Consider the following 15801-nt stretch of genomic DNA (forward strand, 5'->3'; position numbering starts at 1 on the left):
ACAAAGCAGCCCTTTCATAAGACTTTAAAGCCTCCCAGTCTTTCTTTTCTACTAAAAATTAGATGCTTAATTTAGGTGCATGATCCCACCATAACTTGTAGGTCCAAACTATTGGTTAAGAGGAACAGAGGGCCCATTGCTGTGGGCAAAGATTCTTGCTGCAGCAGCCCCAGCCTAAGCACTCCATGGCCCCCAGCCCTTCCAAAATCCTGAAACACCTTTCTACCCCTGTGTTCTGGCTGTGCAACTGTGCACAGGGTCAAGGACTCACACCAAGGAACTGACTGATGGAAAGCCCTGGAAAAAATGAGGCTTTAAGTCAGCTCCCTTGGGAAACAAGTTATGGGGAAGGACTAAATTAAACATTAACATTAAACTGCTTTGGAGCTGAAAAAAATTATACAAACCTCAGAGAATTTGAGTTTTATTAGGAATCATCCTCAAAGTATCCCCAGTTCTGAGCTGATGGGAAGGACCTGAGAAGATAAATACTTTCCTCTGGCAAAAGGGTAAGATCTGCTCTCAACCTGGAGCTGGATATACAGAATCACAGAATGGACTGGGTTGGAAAAGACCTCCGAGATCAAGTCCAACCCTTGGGCCAACTCCAGTCCCTTTACCAGATCATGGCACTCAGTGCCACGGCCAATCTCAGCTGAAAAACCTCCAGGGATGGGGAATCCACCCCCTCTCTGGGCAGCCCATTCCAATGCCTGAGCACTCTCTCTGCAAACAAGTTTTTTCTGCTCTCCAACTTCAATTTCCCCTGGCAGAGCTTGAGCCCATCGTGCCCCCTTGTCCTATTGCTGAGTGCCTGGGAGAAGAGACCAACCCCCACCTGGCCAGAACTTCCCTTCAGGGAGTTCTAGACAGTGCTGAGGTCACCTCTGAGCCTCCTCTTCTCCAGGCTAAACACCCCCAGCTATACTCAAGCCAGTTTTGCTGTGACCGTGTAAACCCGTGCACACATTCCCAAATGAAGGGAAATGCTCCCATTTGGCTCACAGACCAAAACCTGTCATGGTGATTCCACCATGGGAGGGGCACCACTCCTGTATGAAATCTGTGCAACTCTCAGGCATCTGTACCTGGCTTTTTACCATAGAAATGGGGAGCAATTGAGCCACAGTGCTCAGGCCTTGGAAGTCACAAGACATGTTTTCTATTTCAAAGTTAGGATGATATTTTTTCAAGTTTTCTTGTACGACTTCTGCTTTTCACCCGCCTCCCTATAACTATTAGGACTAGATTTTGTGAAGTATTTCACTCCCAGATATCTTACATGAAGGAAAGGCACTGCCTATTACAAGATGAATGACAGAAATACATAACTATCTTCATTTAGAGATTTAATTATCCTATCTTGCTGTTTTCGCTCCAGACCCATTATCCCAATGCGTTAACATGCTGTTAATTTCTCTCTCAAGATACTAAAGCTTTAACAAGAGCAGCCCTTTTCAAAACACTAAGCCCCAGCTGCCTGGGGTAAACTACCTATAACCTTAATTAACAGGCTGTAAAATGCTTGGACTTTGCTCATTTTGCACCGTTTGGACCTCCCAAGCTCATCAGCTGAAATATTCCACAAGACAAGCTGGTGTGTCTTCTCCCACTGAGGGGTAAATCAGCCACACTGCTGAAAACAAGTCGCCTTTGCAGCCCCAAACCCAAGTTATATGAGCCTGTACTTGGCACAAGACCAAAGCCAGGTCTAACGTGCGTCAGCAGGAATTGCTGTATTATAAAAACCCAGGGAAGGACAAACCCCTGGTATGCCATGGCAGGCACTGCACCCAGCCCCCCTGTGGTGGGCTCCGAGATGTCTTTTCTCTCCATTCCCCTGGCAGCTGGACTGGCCTTGGACCCCAAGACATGGGGAAAAACCCACCACCCACCCATTCATCCACATCTCTGTCCATCCACCCACTGCCAAACCCAAGCATGGGAGGTGTGGAGAGAAGGAAGCGGGGAGGGAGCAGCGGCAGGAGGCTTGGCCAGCAGCTCCACTCCCTGTGACAGCAGCCTCGTGGTTCCATCTTTCCTCCTCCCACACCTTAGCCCTGGGCAGCCTCGTGGTTCCATCTTTCCTCCTCCCACACCTTAGCCCTGTGCAGCCTTGTGGTTCCATCTTGCCTCCTCCCACACCTTAGCCCTGGTGTCAGGTCTAAGGTTCACTGATCTCCGGTTGCCTCTCACCTTTGACTCTGCTCCTGGGTGGTTTTGCTTTCACCTGTGGCTGGCACAGAGTAGCTGGAGCAGGCGGATGGGGCCATCACCCTGACACTCCTGACACCACGGACTGGAACCCTGGCAGGAGAGCAAGGCTTCAGGAAGGTAAAGGCACCCTCCACCAGGGGATTCCCCCCAGGACAGGCCCCAGACCCCACCCACCCCCTCCAAGGTGCCTTTGCCATACAAGCTCTGGGACTCTCATCCTCCCCCTGGGAAGCTGCCATTGTGAAGGGTGGCACAGTCCTCAGTGAGTCTGTGCCCAAGGGAAGAAGTTTTAGGAAGACTTAGGAAGCTCTCTGCCCTACCCTGAGATTAGGTCAGTGGATTAAACCTTGCTTGTAATAATACCAAGGTCATGGGTTCAATCCCCTCTGTGGGCCATTGACTTAAGAATTGGACTCGATGATCCCTTGTGGGTCCCTTCCAACTCAGAATAGTCTGGGATTCTGCGATTCCCTCATCCTCTCAGACAGCCAAAGAGTTGCTGTGAAGGTCTTAGCAGAGCACTCGGTCTCTCCTCAGCCCAGGGCAGTCTCCGTTTATTGCTGCCTGATTTCCCTGCATGGTTAATGATCCTTATTCTCTTCCCCTTGGCTCTGAGGAGAGCTGATTGTGCTGAGAAATCGGCACTGTGTAAATCTAACAGTGTTTACACATTAAATCTTTGCAGTTGGGATTTTCCTATCCCCTGGTAACCTTTCCGAGTGACCACGTTCCCAAACCAGCAGTTCCAGAGCTTTAGCAGGTAGGAGGAGACTCCCAAAAGCAGAGCTGAGCCAACTGGGGAAATAGGTGCATGATAACTATCTTGTGTGAGGGGGAAAAATGAAATATCTAAATCTGAAAGAACTAAAGTACCATGTCCAAAAATTGCAGGGTTAGATACTGCAGACTTAACTGCTCCAAAGAGCTCATTAATTGTGGTTCTGCTTTGCTGCCTCCCTGCAGAAACTCAGCAATGGCTTTAGGTCTTCTTAGAGCTTGTGGTTTAGAAAAGCTCAGACATCAGTTAGACATCATTGCACTTAAATGACATTAATTTCCCAGGAAGTTAAACAGTCTTAAATAAGACTTCTTGGTAACTCCATCTCCCCAAAGGTGTGCATTTCTTATCCTCTGCCAGTAAACACACCAGGATCCCCCCACCCCAGGTTAAAAATGCTGCACGGATACTAATTTATTAAATGGCAAAAGCCAAGCCCTTGCTGTCACATTCCAGCACAAGTATCTGCTCTGCCACCTCATGTTTCTTTTTATTACTAGTATTTGTGCTGATAAACTACGAGTTTGGGAGGATACTCCTTACAGAAAATCCACTTTCCTGATAATTCTAAACAACTGAGTCACCCTCATAAACAGATTTGTCAGGTTCTTTCTTGGAAACAGGTGGTTCAAGTGCAATATTGCTGAAGTGGCACTACTGCTGCTGTACCTGGCAGAGAGATCACCTTTAAGCTGATTCCCAGTGGGCTCCAGAGGGGCACAGCTGATCAATGCTGGTCAGGGCTGGTCCAGGGGAAGGAGAGGGGAGACATCAAGACAAGGAATGGAGGTGTCTGCACAATTTCCTGGGTGCAGCAACGTTCAGTCCTTGGTTAGGAAGTGGGAAATTATCTGTGTTGTGACCATTTGGGTACTCACCTTTGAGGTAAGTGTAAGATCAAGCAATCCTGCCCTGAATATTTGCTGCTAGACACAGCTGTCACACAATACTGAGCTGTGTCTGGAGACTAAATCCACCACCAGGATTGTTACAGCTGACTGAGGATAACTTGGTTTATTTTAATTCTGACTATACCGAATCTGAGGAGGTTCAGCTTTCCCTGGTTCAGCCTGGCCTCTAGGCATGAGAACAGAACTTGCAACACCTCAGCTGGTCCCCAAGCTGCTCCCCAAATTGCCAAGTTATTCTTTACCAGGATCAAACTAAAAAAGCCACAAAATCCATCATCTAAGCAGTCCCAGTTCAGGTTACACCTCAGCCTTTGAAAGCCTGTGTGGAAAAATTTGCTAAAGCCATTTTGCACCAAAGCATTGGTGACTTCTTCAGAGTTCTGAGTTTGAAGTAAGATCAATCAAACTTATTCCAGTTATGCTGACAGAAAATTTCTGGCATGCAGATGTACTCTGCTGGTGTTTCATTCACAGAAACCCACAGGAAAGCCAAAAGACAAACACTCCAGCATTATTCCTTGTTTTCCATTGAATCAGAAAGAATAAAATAACTTGTTTTGCTTCCTTGCCATTCTCCTTGGGTGGAAAGGGAGGCACCCTCTGGGAAAGAAATTGTTTCAAATGATCTTTGGCAAAACTCATAGCAGTAAATCTCAGGTGAGTTTTGTTCCAGCATCAACTCCACCTTCTAAGGTTGAACAGAGAGCAGCAGAGGGAAATTATGAGAAACTGAGTTTAATATAGATGATCTTGGGTGGTTTTCAAGCAGCTTCCTAGAGAGTTTCATGGCTTATCACTGACAGTAACTGCCCAGAATAGATGGCAGTCTTGTTTCCAGCCTACAAAGAGGCTGTATGTGATCAACACCACAAGAAGCACATTTATAGGGTTTATCTTTTTCATGCTTAATAAGTATTACTGACCCCTAACTGTCTGTTCTGCACAAACTATGATCCTGCTCTTCATCACAGGGCTGTGTGCGCTGAGGAAGATGATGCTACTTGTGTTTTTAAAGGGAATTAAAGCCCATCTCACCGAGCAGAAAAGCTATTTGGATCTAAAAATACAGACCCAAGTTCAGTCAACTGAGGAATGCTCTTAAGGACAGCCTTAATGAAGAATTAAAGGTCTAGAGCCTGCCAGATTGCAGGGGAAGGAGAGGCAAAATAAAGGAGACGTGGGATGAGCAACTCACAGGAACAAGGGTCTTTTGTCAGGGAAGGGAACTGCAGAGACCTTCCTAGGCTGGCAGCTTCATTGCTATTGCTGCTGTTAGGTGCCTTTATAAAGCTACTTCTTGCTCACCAGCAACATTCCATATGCCACATTCCTGAGTCTCAGGTAGGAATTGCACCACATCTTCACTATCAGGCTGGCAGGTCCTGGTCTTGCTCTCTGGCTGGCCAGGGCTTTTTTCCCCATGGAGGGAAGCACCCCATTCCAGCAGGATTCACTCTGGCATTCTGTTCAACACACCACGAGCCTTCATCTTCAGGCTCTGCATGAACTTCCTTCTCTGGTTTATAATTGTTCATGTGAGACGAGCCCTTTTGGAGGAGGAGCTCCGTGAGGAGGAACAAGGCAAAGCAGGACTGTTATTCACTGTCCTGCACCGGCAGTTCCCACCAGGAACGGGACAGTGTCACTTCCTTGCCCTCAAGACTGGGAGGAGGGTGCACGTGCCACCCAGGAGGGCTCACACCGACCATCCTCTTCGGAGGGAGCAGCTAAAAGTGCAGCAGCTTTCTTGGAGTCAGGTTTGTGACAAGCACTGTTATTCTGGTCTGTGTTTCCCCACTATCCCTGGGGACAGTGTAGCTCCATCCAGAGTAGTGCAGAGTCACCCTCTGTGATGAATGGTCATGAGGGTGTGAGACTCCATGGGCTTGGTCTGTCTGGGGGTTCCTTACCATGTGCCATCTGCTTTCTGTGCTGCTGTCCTCAGGGGTGCTTGAGCCAGGCCCTCTCACTCGTGCTTTTTCAAGCAACTTGCTGACTCAAAGCAGTGCTGCCACAAAGCCCCTCAGCTCCTGAGGTGCCCAGCTATTCCCTGGGTAGTCCTTAGAAAGCTGGAAGCAGCATCGCCTCCATGCCTGAGTCAGGCTTTCCTGGTGTAACTCTTGAACAGCAAATGTAGAACATCAGTTTAAGCTCTTCAGCTGGATTTTGGGGAAGGAGGTGTGCTCAAGAGTGAGGCACAGCTGTGAGTGATGTCCCTATGCCATTAAATTCCTCCCACTCCAATCTCCTTGTCTACATCCAAAAAGGCTTCTCATGTGGATTGTTTCTTCCTAAAGATCTCCACCTTCTGGTCGGAACTGACAGTGGCAGATGCTTTGATATATTAAATTTGATTCAGGATGTTAATTATTTTATTCCAGCCTATTTTGATGTTAAACCCCACCTGTCCCATTGGCACCAGTCAGGAGGTGATGCAGGAGGCTCAGCTGACCCTGGAATTGCTTGTGCATTGAACAGAGCTGGTTTCCTTGCAGGTCATGGCACAGAAAACAGTGCCAGGCACCTCCCTGGAGGGGAGTCGTCCCACCTACATGTACAAGGTGGTTCTGCTGGGCAGCATGTCCGTGGGGAAGTCAAGCCTGGCCTACCGATACGTGAGAAATGACTTCAGGGAGTTCCTGCCAACCGTGGGCTGTGAGTGAGTAGCTTCAACTGCTTGATGGCTCTGGACAAGAGACCAGGCCTGATGCACTTCTTGCATCTTGGTGGGGTGGAAAAGAACTGATTGGTACATCTTACAGTAGCACAGACTCACTTTTGAACATGTTAGAGACTTGCCCAAGAGCCAGATTGCCCCCTTCACTTCTCTGCAGCCCATGTCCTCAGCACCAGGCTGTGAGCAAAGCCACATCCATGTCACACAAGTTTGGCTTAGTGCTGCTTTTCTGAGGCAGAGGAGCAGCAAAATGAATGACACCTGGAATTCAAACTGTACAGCCCATCTGCTCTTTGCACGCTTGGTCCTGTACTGCCCACCCAGCTATTAAGACACCCCAGGAGGGTCTCATATACTGATTTGTGTTAAAGGGACCTTAAACATAATCTGGTTTCAATCCCTCCTGCCTAAGTCCTGCAGTACCTAGACATTATAGATGTTTGTTTCCTATGATGTGCTGGCTTTTGCCCTAAGAAGGCACAGCAGGCACAGAGGCTGCAGTCCCAGCTGCACCTGGAGATCTGATTCAAGAGAGAAACATGCTATGGAACTTCTCCCTGTCCCTCTGCCTGGTCCACAAGCAGCCATCTGCTCCCCAGACACAGGGATGAAGGCTTCCCTCCAGCGTAAGCCCTTTCAGTGGATATTCTGTTCACAGCTCTCACAAGTCTGAACCACCAGCCAGGTGGTGGTGTCTCTCTGTCTGGGGGCTGTTCTGCAGAGTTCAGAGCTACCTGACATCAAACCTGGTGTGTATCCACCCAAATCTGCTGCCAGGAAGGGCTCCCAGACTTGCAGCACATCATCCCATCAACAGTGCCAGGGATCACGAGAAACCCACCCCAGCTTTGTGCGTCAGAACATCATTACCGACCCTTGGGATGGGTTTGATCTCACATCTGAGCTGCAAGTGAACATGCACCCTGTATCTTGCTTTCAGGCTCCTTCTTCACACAGACACTTGAGCTGGAGGAAGCCACTGTCAAGTTTGAGATCTGGGACACAGCAGGCCAGGAGAAGTACCAGAGCGTCTGCCACCTCTACTACCGGGATGCCCACGCTGCTCTCCTTGTTTATGACATTGCTAGCAAGGTAAGGCAGGGGGTGCTGAGCACATCCATGCTAGAATAATGTCATGCCATGCTGGAGGGACAGAGATGTCCAGCTGATGGTGTCTGCCCTTGGGAGAGCACAAAGAGAAGGTGAACATCCCTCCTGGGACTTGTCAGGGGCTGTCCCTGCCCATGCAGGACTATGCTACCACCCCAGGGTGATTTCTGCTGCCATGCAGAAAGGGTGCATGCTCTCCAAGGTTGATTTATTCCTAGAGGTGTTTGAGGGTCGGTGACCTGTTTCCCTGACAGAGGACAATCAAAGTCTCCCCACCGCATGTCTCCACCCCTTTTGTTCTGGTGCCACCCATAGAGCTTTACCTGAGACAAAGGGATTAAATGAAAACCAGATCACTGGGTGGTTTTGTCTCCATCTCTCCAGGAAACACTCAAAAGAGCAAAGCTGTGGCTCGAGGATCTGGAGAAGAAATTTCTTCCTGATGAAATTGTCATTGCTTTGGTGGGCAATAAGACAGACCTTGCTGCTGAGCGAGAGGTCACCACTGAGGTGAGTGCCTGTGGTTTCCTCATCACCCCCTCACCAGCAAGCACTGGGATGTACAAGGAAAGCCAAGAGTTTAAAAAGACACCTCCAAAGTCCCTGTACAATTATCAACCCACCATGAAATGACACCATAAACTGAACAAGCAGCCCCAGAAGAGGCTGGGGGAATAACTCTGCTTGTCTCCACTTAGGAGGGGGAAGAGTTTGCACAGACAAAAGGCCTCCTGTTCCTGGAGACATCTGCAAAATCCAACTATCAAGTAAATGATATCTTCATGGCCATAGGTGAGTCATCTGATGGCTCCAGGTGAGGGCAGAGGCCCCAAGCCCCTACGAAGCTGACTCATTTCATTGCCCCTGCTTGCCACCACGACCTTCTTCCTAGCCAGTCCAGCCTGTGCCACCTCTTAAGGCAGAAGAATAGACAGATCTATCCCAGCATACTCCAGCATCAGAGGTGGCTTTCAGACCTTCTCCCAAAGCCAAAATTTTATTTTGCTTTGGTATCCAATCTAGGTGTTAATGGTGTCCTCAGCTTAGCTGTTCAGGGAACTGTGGGATGGTCCCCTGGGATGGGATTGGGTGGCCACATCCCACACCATGAGCAGGAGAAAAGAGCCTTTTCTTGCCTTGGGTTTCCTCCTAGTCCAAGAACTCCTGCGGCGGGAAAAAGAGAAGGCATCTGCCCCATCCCCACAGGGGAGGTCAACAGTCAACCTGAGCGAGAGCAGGGCAAGGAAAAGGTGTTGCCAGCTCTGAGGACGAGCAACTCTGGACCTCAACTGTGGCTGAATGAAGTCTGCACAAGGAGCAATGACCAAGCAGTGGGGACCCAGAACTGCAGGAGCAGCTCAGCCTGACCACTCTCCTGCTCAAAGCGAGTTCAGAGCCCCTCCTGGGTGCACAGGGCCTCTTCAACCCTCTAGCACTGTCTTCAAGAGATAGAGCACAGGGGTTTCTTCCACTTCCAGAGAAGAGCACGACCTGCCAGCAACACTGCCACCAACTCTGACTGGTGACATCCCTCCACCCCAGCTGCAAATCACCTTCTCAATCTCCCTTCCCATCCCAATAGGGAGAGTTTAACTTCCTCGAGCAAAGCAGGTCCATCCTGGGGACTTTACACCCAGGCTGCAAATAAAGATAATATTGTCCTATAGATGTGTAACTTCCTTTCCCTGTCCTGGATGTCAGCCTGCAGCTGGGGATCATGGAGGTGGCAGGGACCAGAGTCAGTGCTCCCTTCACCCCATCTGACCTGTTACAGGGGTCACAGCCCATTCTCAGGGGAAATCACCAATTTTTTGCCATCATAAGAGTCAGAATGTGGCCAAATCAAAGGAGTGGTGTCACAGTACCCCGTGCCTTGCAGGGCCTCCCCTTTGCACATTATGAGTTAGATGTGGGATGTGCACCATGGCTGGAAAAGGAGAAGAAAACATCTGTGCTCTCTGCAAAGGCAACAGCACTCACCCTGTCTGCAGGGCAGTACCCTCCGGGTTTTTGGGGCATGGCCTGGCAGCAATGCCAGGCAGCAAACACCCTCAAAGACCTGTCCCATGCAGATTTTCTTGCCTGAGAAGGTTATTTTGTCCCCTAAGGACAACTCCAGCACCCCACACCAGCCAGGACACTCACCTGCGATGCTTCCCCAGGGTTGAGCCATCCTGGAGCAGGACAAGAATTCGGCCTCAGCAAAAAGGCAGATTTTCTGCCTCCTCTTGCCTAAATACCCTTTGTTAGGGTATCTGGGAGAATAATTGCCACTCCTCCCACACAAGCTGCTCCCTCCCCACCTCGCCCCCCCTCCCAAAATTAACCTTTCCCTCCCCAAACTTCACTAGACAATGCTGGGCCATGAGGAGACCCGCAAACCTTGGGGTCACACCCCTCATCCTGCACCGCCCACGCTGCGCTTTGGAACAGAGAGGCTGGGACACACCCATGAAAGGAGAAGGGTTTTTATTGCCAGGCTCGGTTCAAGGGTTCCTCTCCTCCCGGGGAGGGTGGGGGGCTGCACAGGCTCGCTGCCGGCCGGCCCCCAGGGGGTGGGTGCCCTCGCCCAGCGCTTGCCGCCTCCCAAAGCGCCCCACCGGCCTGATCCCGCGTCCCGTGTACCAGGAGGGGTCGATGTCCGGATCTACAAGGGAAAAACGAGGAACCATCAGGGGGTGATGGGGGACAGGGCGTTTCACCCGTGGGTGGGGGGATGTCAAAAGCAAGAGGAGCAGGAAAGGTGGAAGAGAGGGATAAAAGCTCTTGCAAAGGCTGTTTCAAAGCAAACCTTTGGTTCTGCATAGTTACATCTCCTCCTCCCCCCCCAAAACCACAGCTGAGTCTGGGATGCAGAGGGAGCTGGAGGCAGGGGGTTCACTCGGGAGAGTCCCTTACTCATGTTCTCCCTACTCCTGATTTCCATGGAGCGCTCGAGGACGCGGCCGTGGGCGCCGGGCAGGGTCAGGCAGGCGAGCAGCAGGCACAGGAGGCAGGTGGTCCCCAGCTTCATCCCCAGCACTTTCCGGCCGCAGTGGCTTGGCTCCCAAGTGTCCTGGCCCCCGGTACTTCACACCACGAAAACGATGGCCTCCGATGAGCTGAGGGAGGGAAGGAATTTGGCTGTTGATGTGTGTCCCGATCACAGCATCCCTGGGCAAGCAGGGGTGCAAAGGGCTCCGGAGAGCTGGACCCGGGGCTGATACCTCTGGGGAAAATATCCCCTCCAAACATGAGCTGCACAAACCTGGTGTTCATTAAAACAGGTTTAGGCTTGGTCCTAACCTAGTGCCTTAGGTCAGGCCTGAGAAAGTTTTTTCTTCCCTGGGAACACTGGTGCACCCGTGGGACTCCACAGCCTCGGTGATGGGGAGAGGAGCCACCACCAAAATGCAGGGCTGGCTCCACCAATCGAGACTGCAGAGCCACAAGTGGGTTTTGCTGCTGGGTACTGGGTGTTGCATGGGGTGGACCACGACCCCCTCTGCACCCTGGGCACCCACCCCTGCACTCGGCTGCCGAAATGGAAACCCGGGAACACCCTGTAACAAACTCCATGGCACTGAGGTGATGAGCAGGGGTGTGCAGGGAGGGCTGAGCGATGCGGGGCAGAAGCAGCAGGAGGAGTTGGGTGAGGCAGGACACGGCAGGGATGTGGCGGCAGCTTTTTTCCCAGGGACTTTCGCAAAAGAAAAGTTTGCAGCGTGCTCAGCAGGAGGCAGAGTGGGCTCCTGGGAGCTCAGATTTGCTGCGGCCACCAACTTTTGGAACCCCCTAGCCCGGCTGGACAGGCACAAGGACGGACACAAGGACAGACACACGGAGGCAAAGCAGCGCTCAGGAGTTATCCAGCAACAAAAGCATCACGAGAGGGAGAGAAAAGCGTGGCTCCCATCGCCGGGGCTGCGCTTACCGTGCCGGGCGAGGTGAGGTGCTGCTGTCCCGCTGAGCCAAGGGGCTGTTGTCTGAGCCGGAGTCCCGTCCGACGCTGTTTTTATGGCCGGTTTCGTGCTGATGTCAGAGGCGAGCCCTGGCGGGGACCGAGCCGGGGCATCTCCCCTCCCCGCTGTCCCCTCTCGTCAAATCAGCACAGGGATGTTCATGACTCAGAAGGGACCAGCATTTTATCTTCAACTGGCTGAGGAAGATGGTTTGGGAATATGTTAATCCCTGTCCTTGACCCAGGGTTATTTTGGACAAAGGGACGTTTTCTGGTCCATCACCCTCTCAGCGCCCTCTGAAGGGTCTGGGGGTCAGTGGGTGATGCTGCCCTGAAAGCTGAGTTACCAGTGGAACTCCACCACAGGATTTACTGTGGGTACCACCACCCTTTCTCCTTCACTCCCCCTTCCCCAAAAAAGCTCCTTTAAGGAAACCAGGACACTAAAAACAGAGAAGCAGGGAAAGGCAACTTGCTGGGGCACACGGGCTCTCAGGAATGAGTTTGTTCTCATGGCATGAGGGCTTCAAATCCTCTCTCCCCTCCCTTCTCCCCTCCCCTCCTCCCGATTTTAAATGGGTTTAAAATATTTCTGATGATGCTTTTTCTGCTGGATGTAACATTGAAGAAGCCAAGCTGTGTCCCCAGGATGGAGGGTTAGTTGATATGTCCGGGGAAAACTGGGTCTAGAGACATCCCAAAACAGGGATATCTCTGTGTTGGCAGGACGGGGAAGACACTGTCACTAGTGGAGTGTGGGGAGGGGGAAAGTCTCTGTCTGCCACTCCCACGTGGGGCTGGCATTGCCCTGGGACAGATCTCCACTTCATGCTGGTGCCTGAGCACAGCCAGTGTTGGGGACAGGTGACAGGAGCAGCATGAGACACAGGGTGATTGCCACAGAGGTGCAGCAAAGGCAGGGAAAGTGGTGAAGAGAGGAGAAAAAAACCCCTGGCTTTCAGTTATTGAAACCCACAACCTGGGCTCTGTAGGACTCTCTCCACCCCAGGGTTGCTGCTGTTGTTTAGTACATTTTTAAAGCAACCCCTCTCTGTTGTGGGCTTGTATTTTGTCTGGCTTCAGCTGCCAGATTTGATTCAGGATTTCCATGCAAGTCGGAGCAGTGCATTTATTTCAGGATCAGCCCCCCCTTTGCTGTTTGTCCCCTTTGCCCACCTTGCTTCACCACTGGGTACCAATGACCCCACAGTGTTCACACCTGTGGCTCTGTGACCACTATCTGACCAGTCATATTCCCATCTTGATCATCACCATCTGCCCCAATTCTGCTTTGGTGCTGCTGATTCAATTTGTGTCTCCTTCACCTGGCGAGGTGTAAAGCAAGGACTGCATGGGGTGGTTAAAGGAAAGGATGAACATGGACCTGCTGGAGTGGGTCCAGAGGAGGCCACAAAAATGCTCCAAGGGCTGGAGCCTCTCTGATCTGGAGACAGACTGGGAGAGCTGGGAGTGTTCACCTGGAGAGGAAACTCCAGGGAGACCTGAAAGCCCCTTCCAGTGCCTACATGTGCTCCAAGAGAGACGTAAAGGGGCTTTGGACAAGAGCCTGAGAGTGACAGGACAAGGGGGAATGGCTTCCCACTGACAGAGGGCAGGGTTAGATGTGATATTGGGAAGAAATTCTTCCCTGGGAGGGTGGTGAGGCCCTGGCACAGGTTGGCTGGAGAAGTTGTGGCTGCTCCATCTCTGAATTGTTGAAAGCCAGGTTGGACAGAGTTTGGAGCAACCTGGGCTAGTGGAAGGTGTCCCTCTCCATGGCAATGGGGTGGAATGAGATGAGCTTTGAGGTTCCAACACAAACCATTCTATGATTCTGTGGAAAGAGAGAGGGAACTTCGCTTGAGCGAGCTAAAAGGACACTGGAAAATGAGTGGACGGTTGTGGACACAAAATTGCTTTTATTGCATGATTTAGTATACATGTATAACATCTGTAGACAGAAAGATAGGTCAGAAAACCAGCAAAGAACAATGTGGATGACTACAGCCTGAATGATGCCTTAGTTTGCACTGCTGAAGTTCACTGTGAGAATTTCTTCACAGGGTCATGCATGGGAAGGCTGGAGTTATGGCTGAAGCCAGACATAGCAAGAGATGAAGTTGGGGCAAAAGCTGAACCCTGACACCAGAAGGGTGGGTGCAAACCCCCAGATCTTGATGGGGCTGCCTTCTGCCAGCCAAGGAGCTGACATCCCAGCACGGAGGCCAGTGAAATAGCAGGAGATGTACCCAGTAATGCCATGGTGTCTGGGAAAGTTTCTGCAACAGCAGAGATTTGCACTTACCCTTTTGAGCTTCAGGCCAGAGGGATTTAATTTTAAATGAAGAAACTGGTTTTGTTTCCATCTGGGAAGCCCAGACTATGGACTTACAAGACTGTTCTGGGATGACCACAGGACCAATTTCTAGGCAGTTATCAGTCTCTACACAAAGCCAAAGGTCTGTGTTATTACTTACATGAGAATTCTCTCTACTGCTTGCAATTAAAGTGGTTTTAGCTCAGATGCACAGGAATTGCCTAAAGGGTCCAGCCTGAGTGGCCTTTGATGGGAAAGTGTCAGCATCAGCCTGACACCCCCACTCTGCAGGCAACTGATCCTCCCCACACCTCCCACTGTGGAGGGGGAGAAGAGGGGAGAGGGAGGGAGAGAGGTGGGGGCTACACAGGACAGGGTCCAGCAGGTACCAAGCAAAAAACTCTTTAAAAGTAACCTGCAAGAGAAACCAACCCTCTTTCCATCCCAACACCCTGGGCATGGATATGGGGCCAGGCACTGATCCATGGGGGTTAATGAATGTTAAATACTGGAGGAAAACAAACATTTTGGGGTATCTGGGGAAGGGTGTCACCAATGCCACTGTCACCTGGCAGGAGCCCAGGGCCACTGCAGCCCCCGAAGGTCATCCCAGCCCCTCCAAAGGATGGGACGGTCCTAACAGGTTCTACAATGCCATCATCAGGGACAGGTGTCATGCTTATCCACAAAGTGCATCTTAGCATGGCCTGATCCCTCTGCAGAGCAGAGAAACACCTACACTCTGCTTGCTGGAGTTCTTCTCTACCTTGCTAACAAAACCTCACATGGAGAGGAAGTATCTTCAAGAGCTGGAAAAGCAACCCATACCCAACAAGCTCTCCAGCATTTCTTCCACCTTCCTTATTACCACCTCCTGCAAGGCTTGCCTCACTCACCTCCCCAGATGGTTACACCTGTTCAGACACAGTGGTCAAAGCCTCAGTGGGTGTTTTCACAGCTTGGTGCAAAGATCTGTTGGCCAAGTGCTCGCTAGGAGGGAACCAGGACTGCTCTAGCCCTGCTTTGCTGCTCAGGGAAGGGAAGCAACAATTCCAGGGACATGGCAGGGAGCTGTGACAGCGATGTGAATCCCAGCACCAGGAGTCCTGGGTCCCTGCTCTACCTGGCACATCCCAAGGGCATCCTGCACCCTGCTGTCTGTGCCTGTCTCTGCTCACCACTAGCCTGGAAGAGAGCAGGGACAGGCACTGAGAGCTTTTGCCAAGGGAGGGCTGTGTCACCGCTCCTGGTGGTGCGGAACACCACTCTGACATCCAGCTCCCTCCTCTGGTCCCCTTGGTTCACCCAGTACCCAAGAGCTGCCCAAAGCCAAAGTCTCATGCCTGCATCCTCCCAGGAGAGCCCCTGGCCATGTGTCTGCACCCCACTGCCTTGCTCCCCTCCACAGCAGGACCTCCTGCCCATGGCCTTTGACTTCCTTTCTGTCCAGGGTTTCAGGGAAAGACGGGCATAGGAGAAGGAGGAGAAAGTGTTGCAGGGTGAAAGGCTTTGCAGTGAGGTCTTGTATGATCACAGAAATGCAGTAGCTGGAAGGTTCCTCTCTCCTCAGGACAGGTGGGTCATCACAGGCTTCTGCAAGGCACAAGAAGGAGAAACCTCAGTCCCTCATCGTGCCCAGACCATACTTATCCACCCCAGGTGACAAGGACAGTGTGCTCCTTGTCCCCTCTAGCTGCTGCTGCCACCTGCCCCATCCCAAGGAATTCAAAGATGTACATCTTTTTTGGTCCCCGCTGTGGCTTGTGACATCCCAGACCTCAGGGGGTGATGCCAAGGTGTGCCAGCCCACCAGTCAGCCTGGTGAGACCAGTGCTGAGAGCTGGGCACTCT

The 15801-nt window shown here is 51.4% G+C and overlaps 3 protein-coding genes across 15 annotated transcripts in view; 1 reads left to right on the forward strand and 2 right to left on the reverse strand.

The window, feature by feature from the left end:
• Window positions 1-2273: 2273 nt before the first annotated feature.
• RAB17 (RAB17, member RAS oncogene family) lies at window positions 2274-9023 on the forward strand. Its single transcript, XM_071562311.1, has 6 exons — window positions 2274-2334; window positions 6402-6561; window positions 7524-7675; window positions 8078-8203; window positions 8392-8485; window positions 8847-9023. Exons 2-6 carry the CDS (start codon window positions 6405-6407, stop codon window positions 8957-8959), a joined length of 642 nt encoding a protein of 213 aa, XP_071418412.1. The 5' UTR covers window positions 2274-2334; window positions 6402-6404; the 3' UTR covers window positions 8960-9023.
• Window positions 9024-10179: 1156 nt separating this feature from the next.
• On the reverse strand, window positions 10180-10706 carry PRLH (prolactin releasing hormone). The gene is made up of 2 exons (XM_071562987.1): window positions 10607-10706; window positions 10180-10340 (listed from the first exon to the last, which is right to left on the reverse strand). The coding sequence occupies exons 1-2, from the start codon at window positions 10704-10706 to the stop codon at window positions 10180-10182; spliced, it is 261 nt and encodes an 86-aa protein (XP_071419088.1).
• A 2832-nt stretch (window positions 10707-13538) lies between these two features.
• The window catches only part of MLPH (melanophilin), a 29409-nt gene continuing 27146 nt past the window's right edge, over window positions 13539-15801 (reverse strand). For all 13 annotated transcript variants that reach the window (XM_071562393.1, XM_071562391.1, XM_071562387.1 and 10 more), the window contains one exon: window positions 13539-15543. In XM_071562393.1, the coding sequence (XP_071418494.1) occupies window positions 15517-15543 (27 nt within the window). In that variant the 3' untranslated portion in view covers window positions 13539-15516. The remainder of the gene's footprint in view (window positions 15544-15801) is intronic.

This window comes from Pithys albifrons, chromosome 8 (assembly GCF_047495875.1).
Source record: "Pithys albifrons albifrons isolate INPA30051 chromosome 8, PitAlb_v1, whole genome shotgun sequence".
In the NCBI taxonomy this organism is placed as follows: domain Eukaryota; kingdom Metazoa; phylum Chordata; class Aves; order Passeriformes; family Thamnophilidae; genus Pithys; species Pithys albifrons.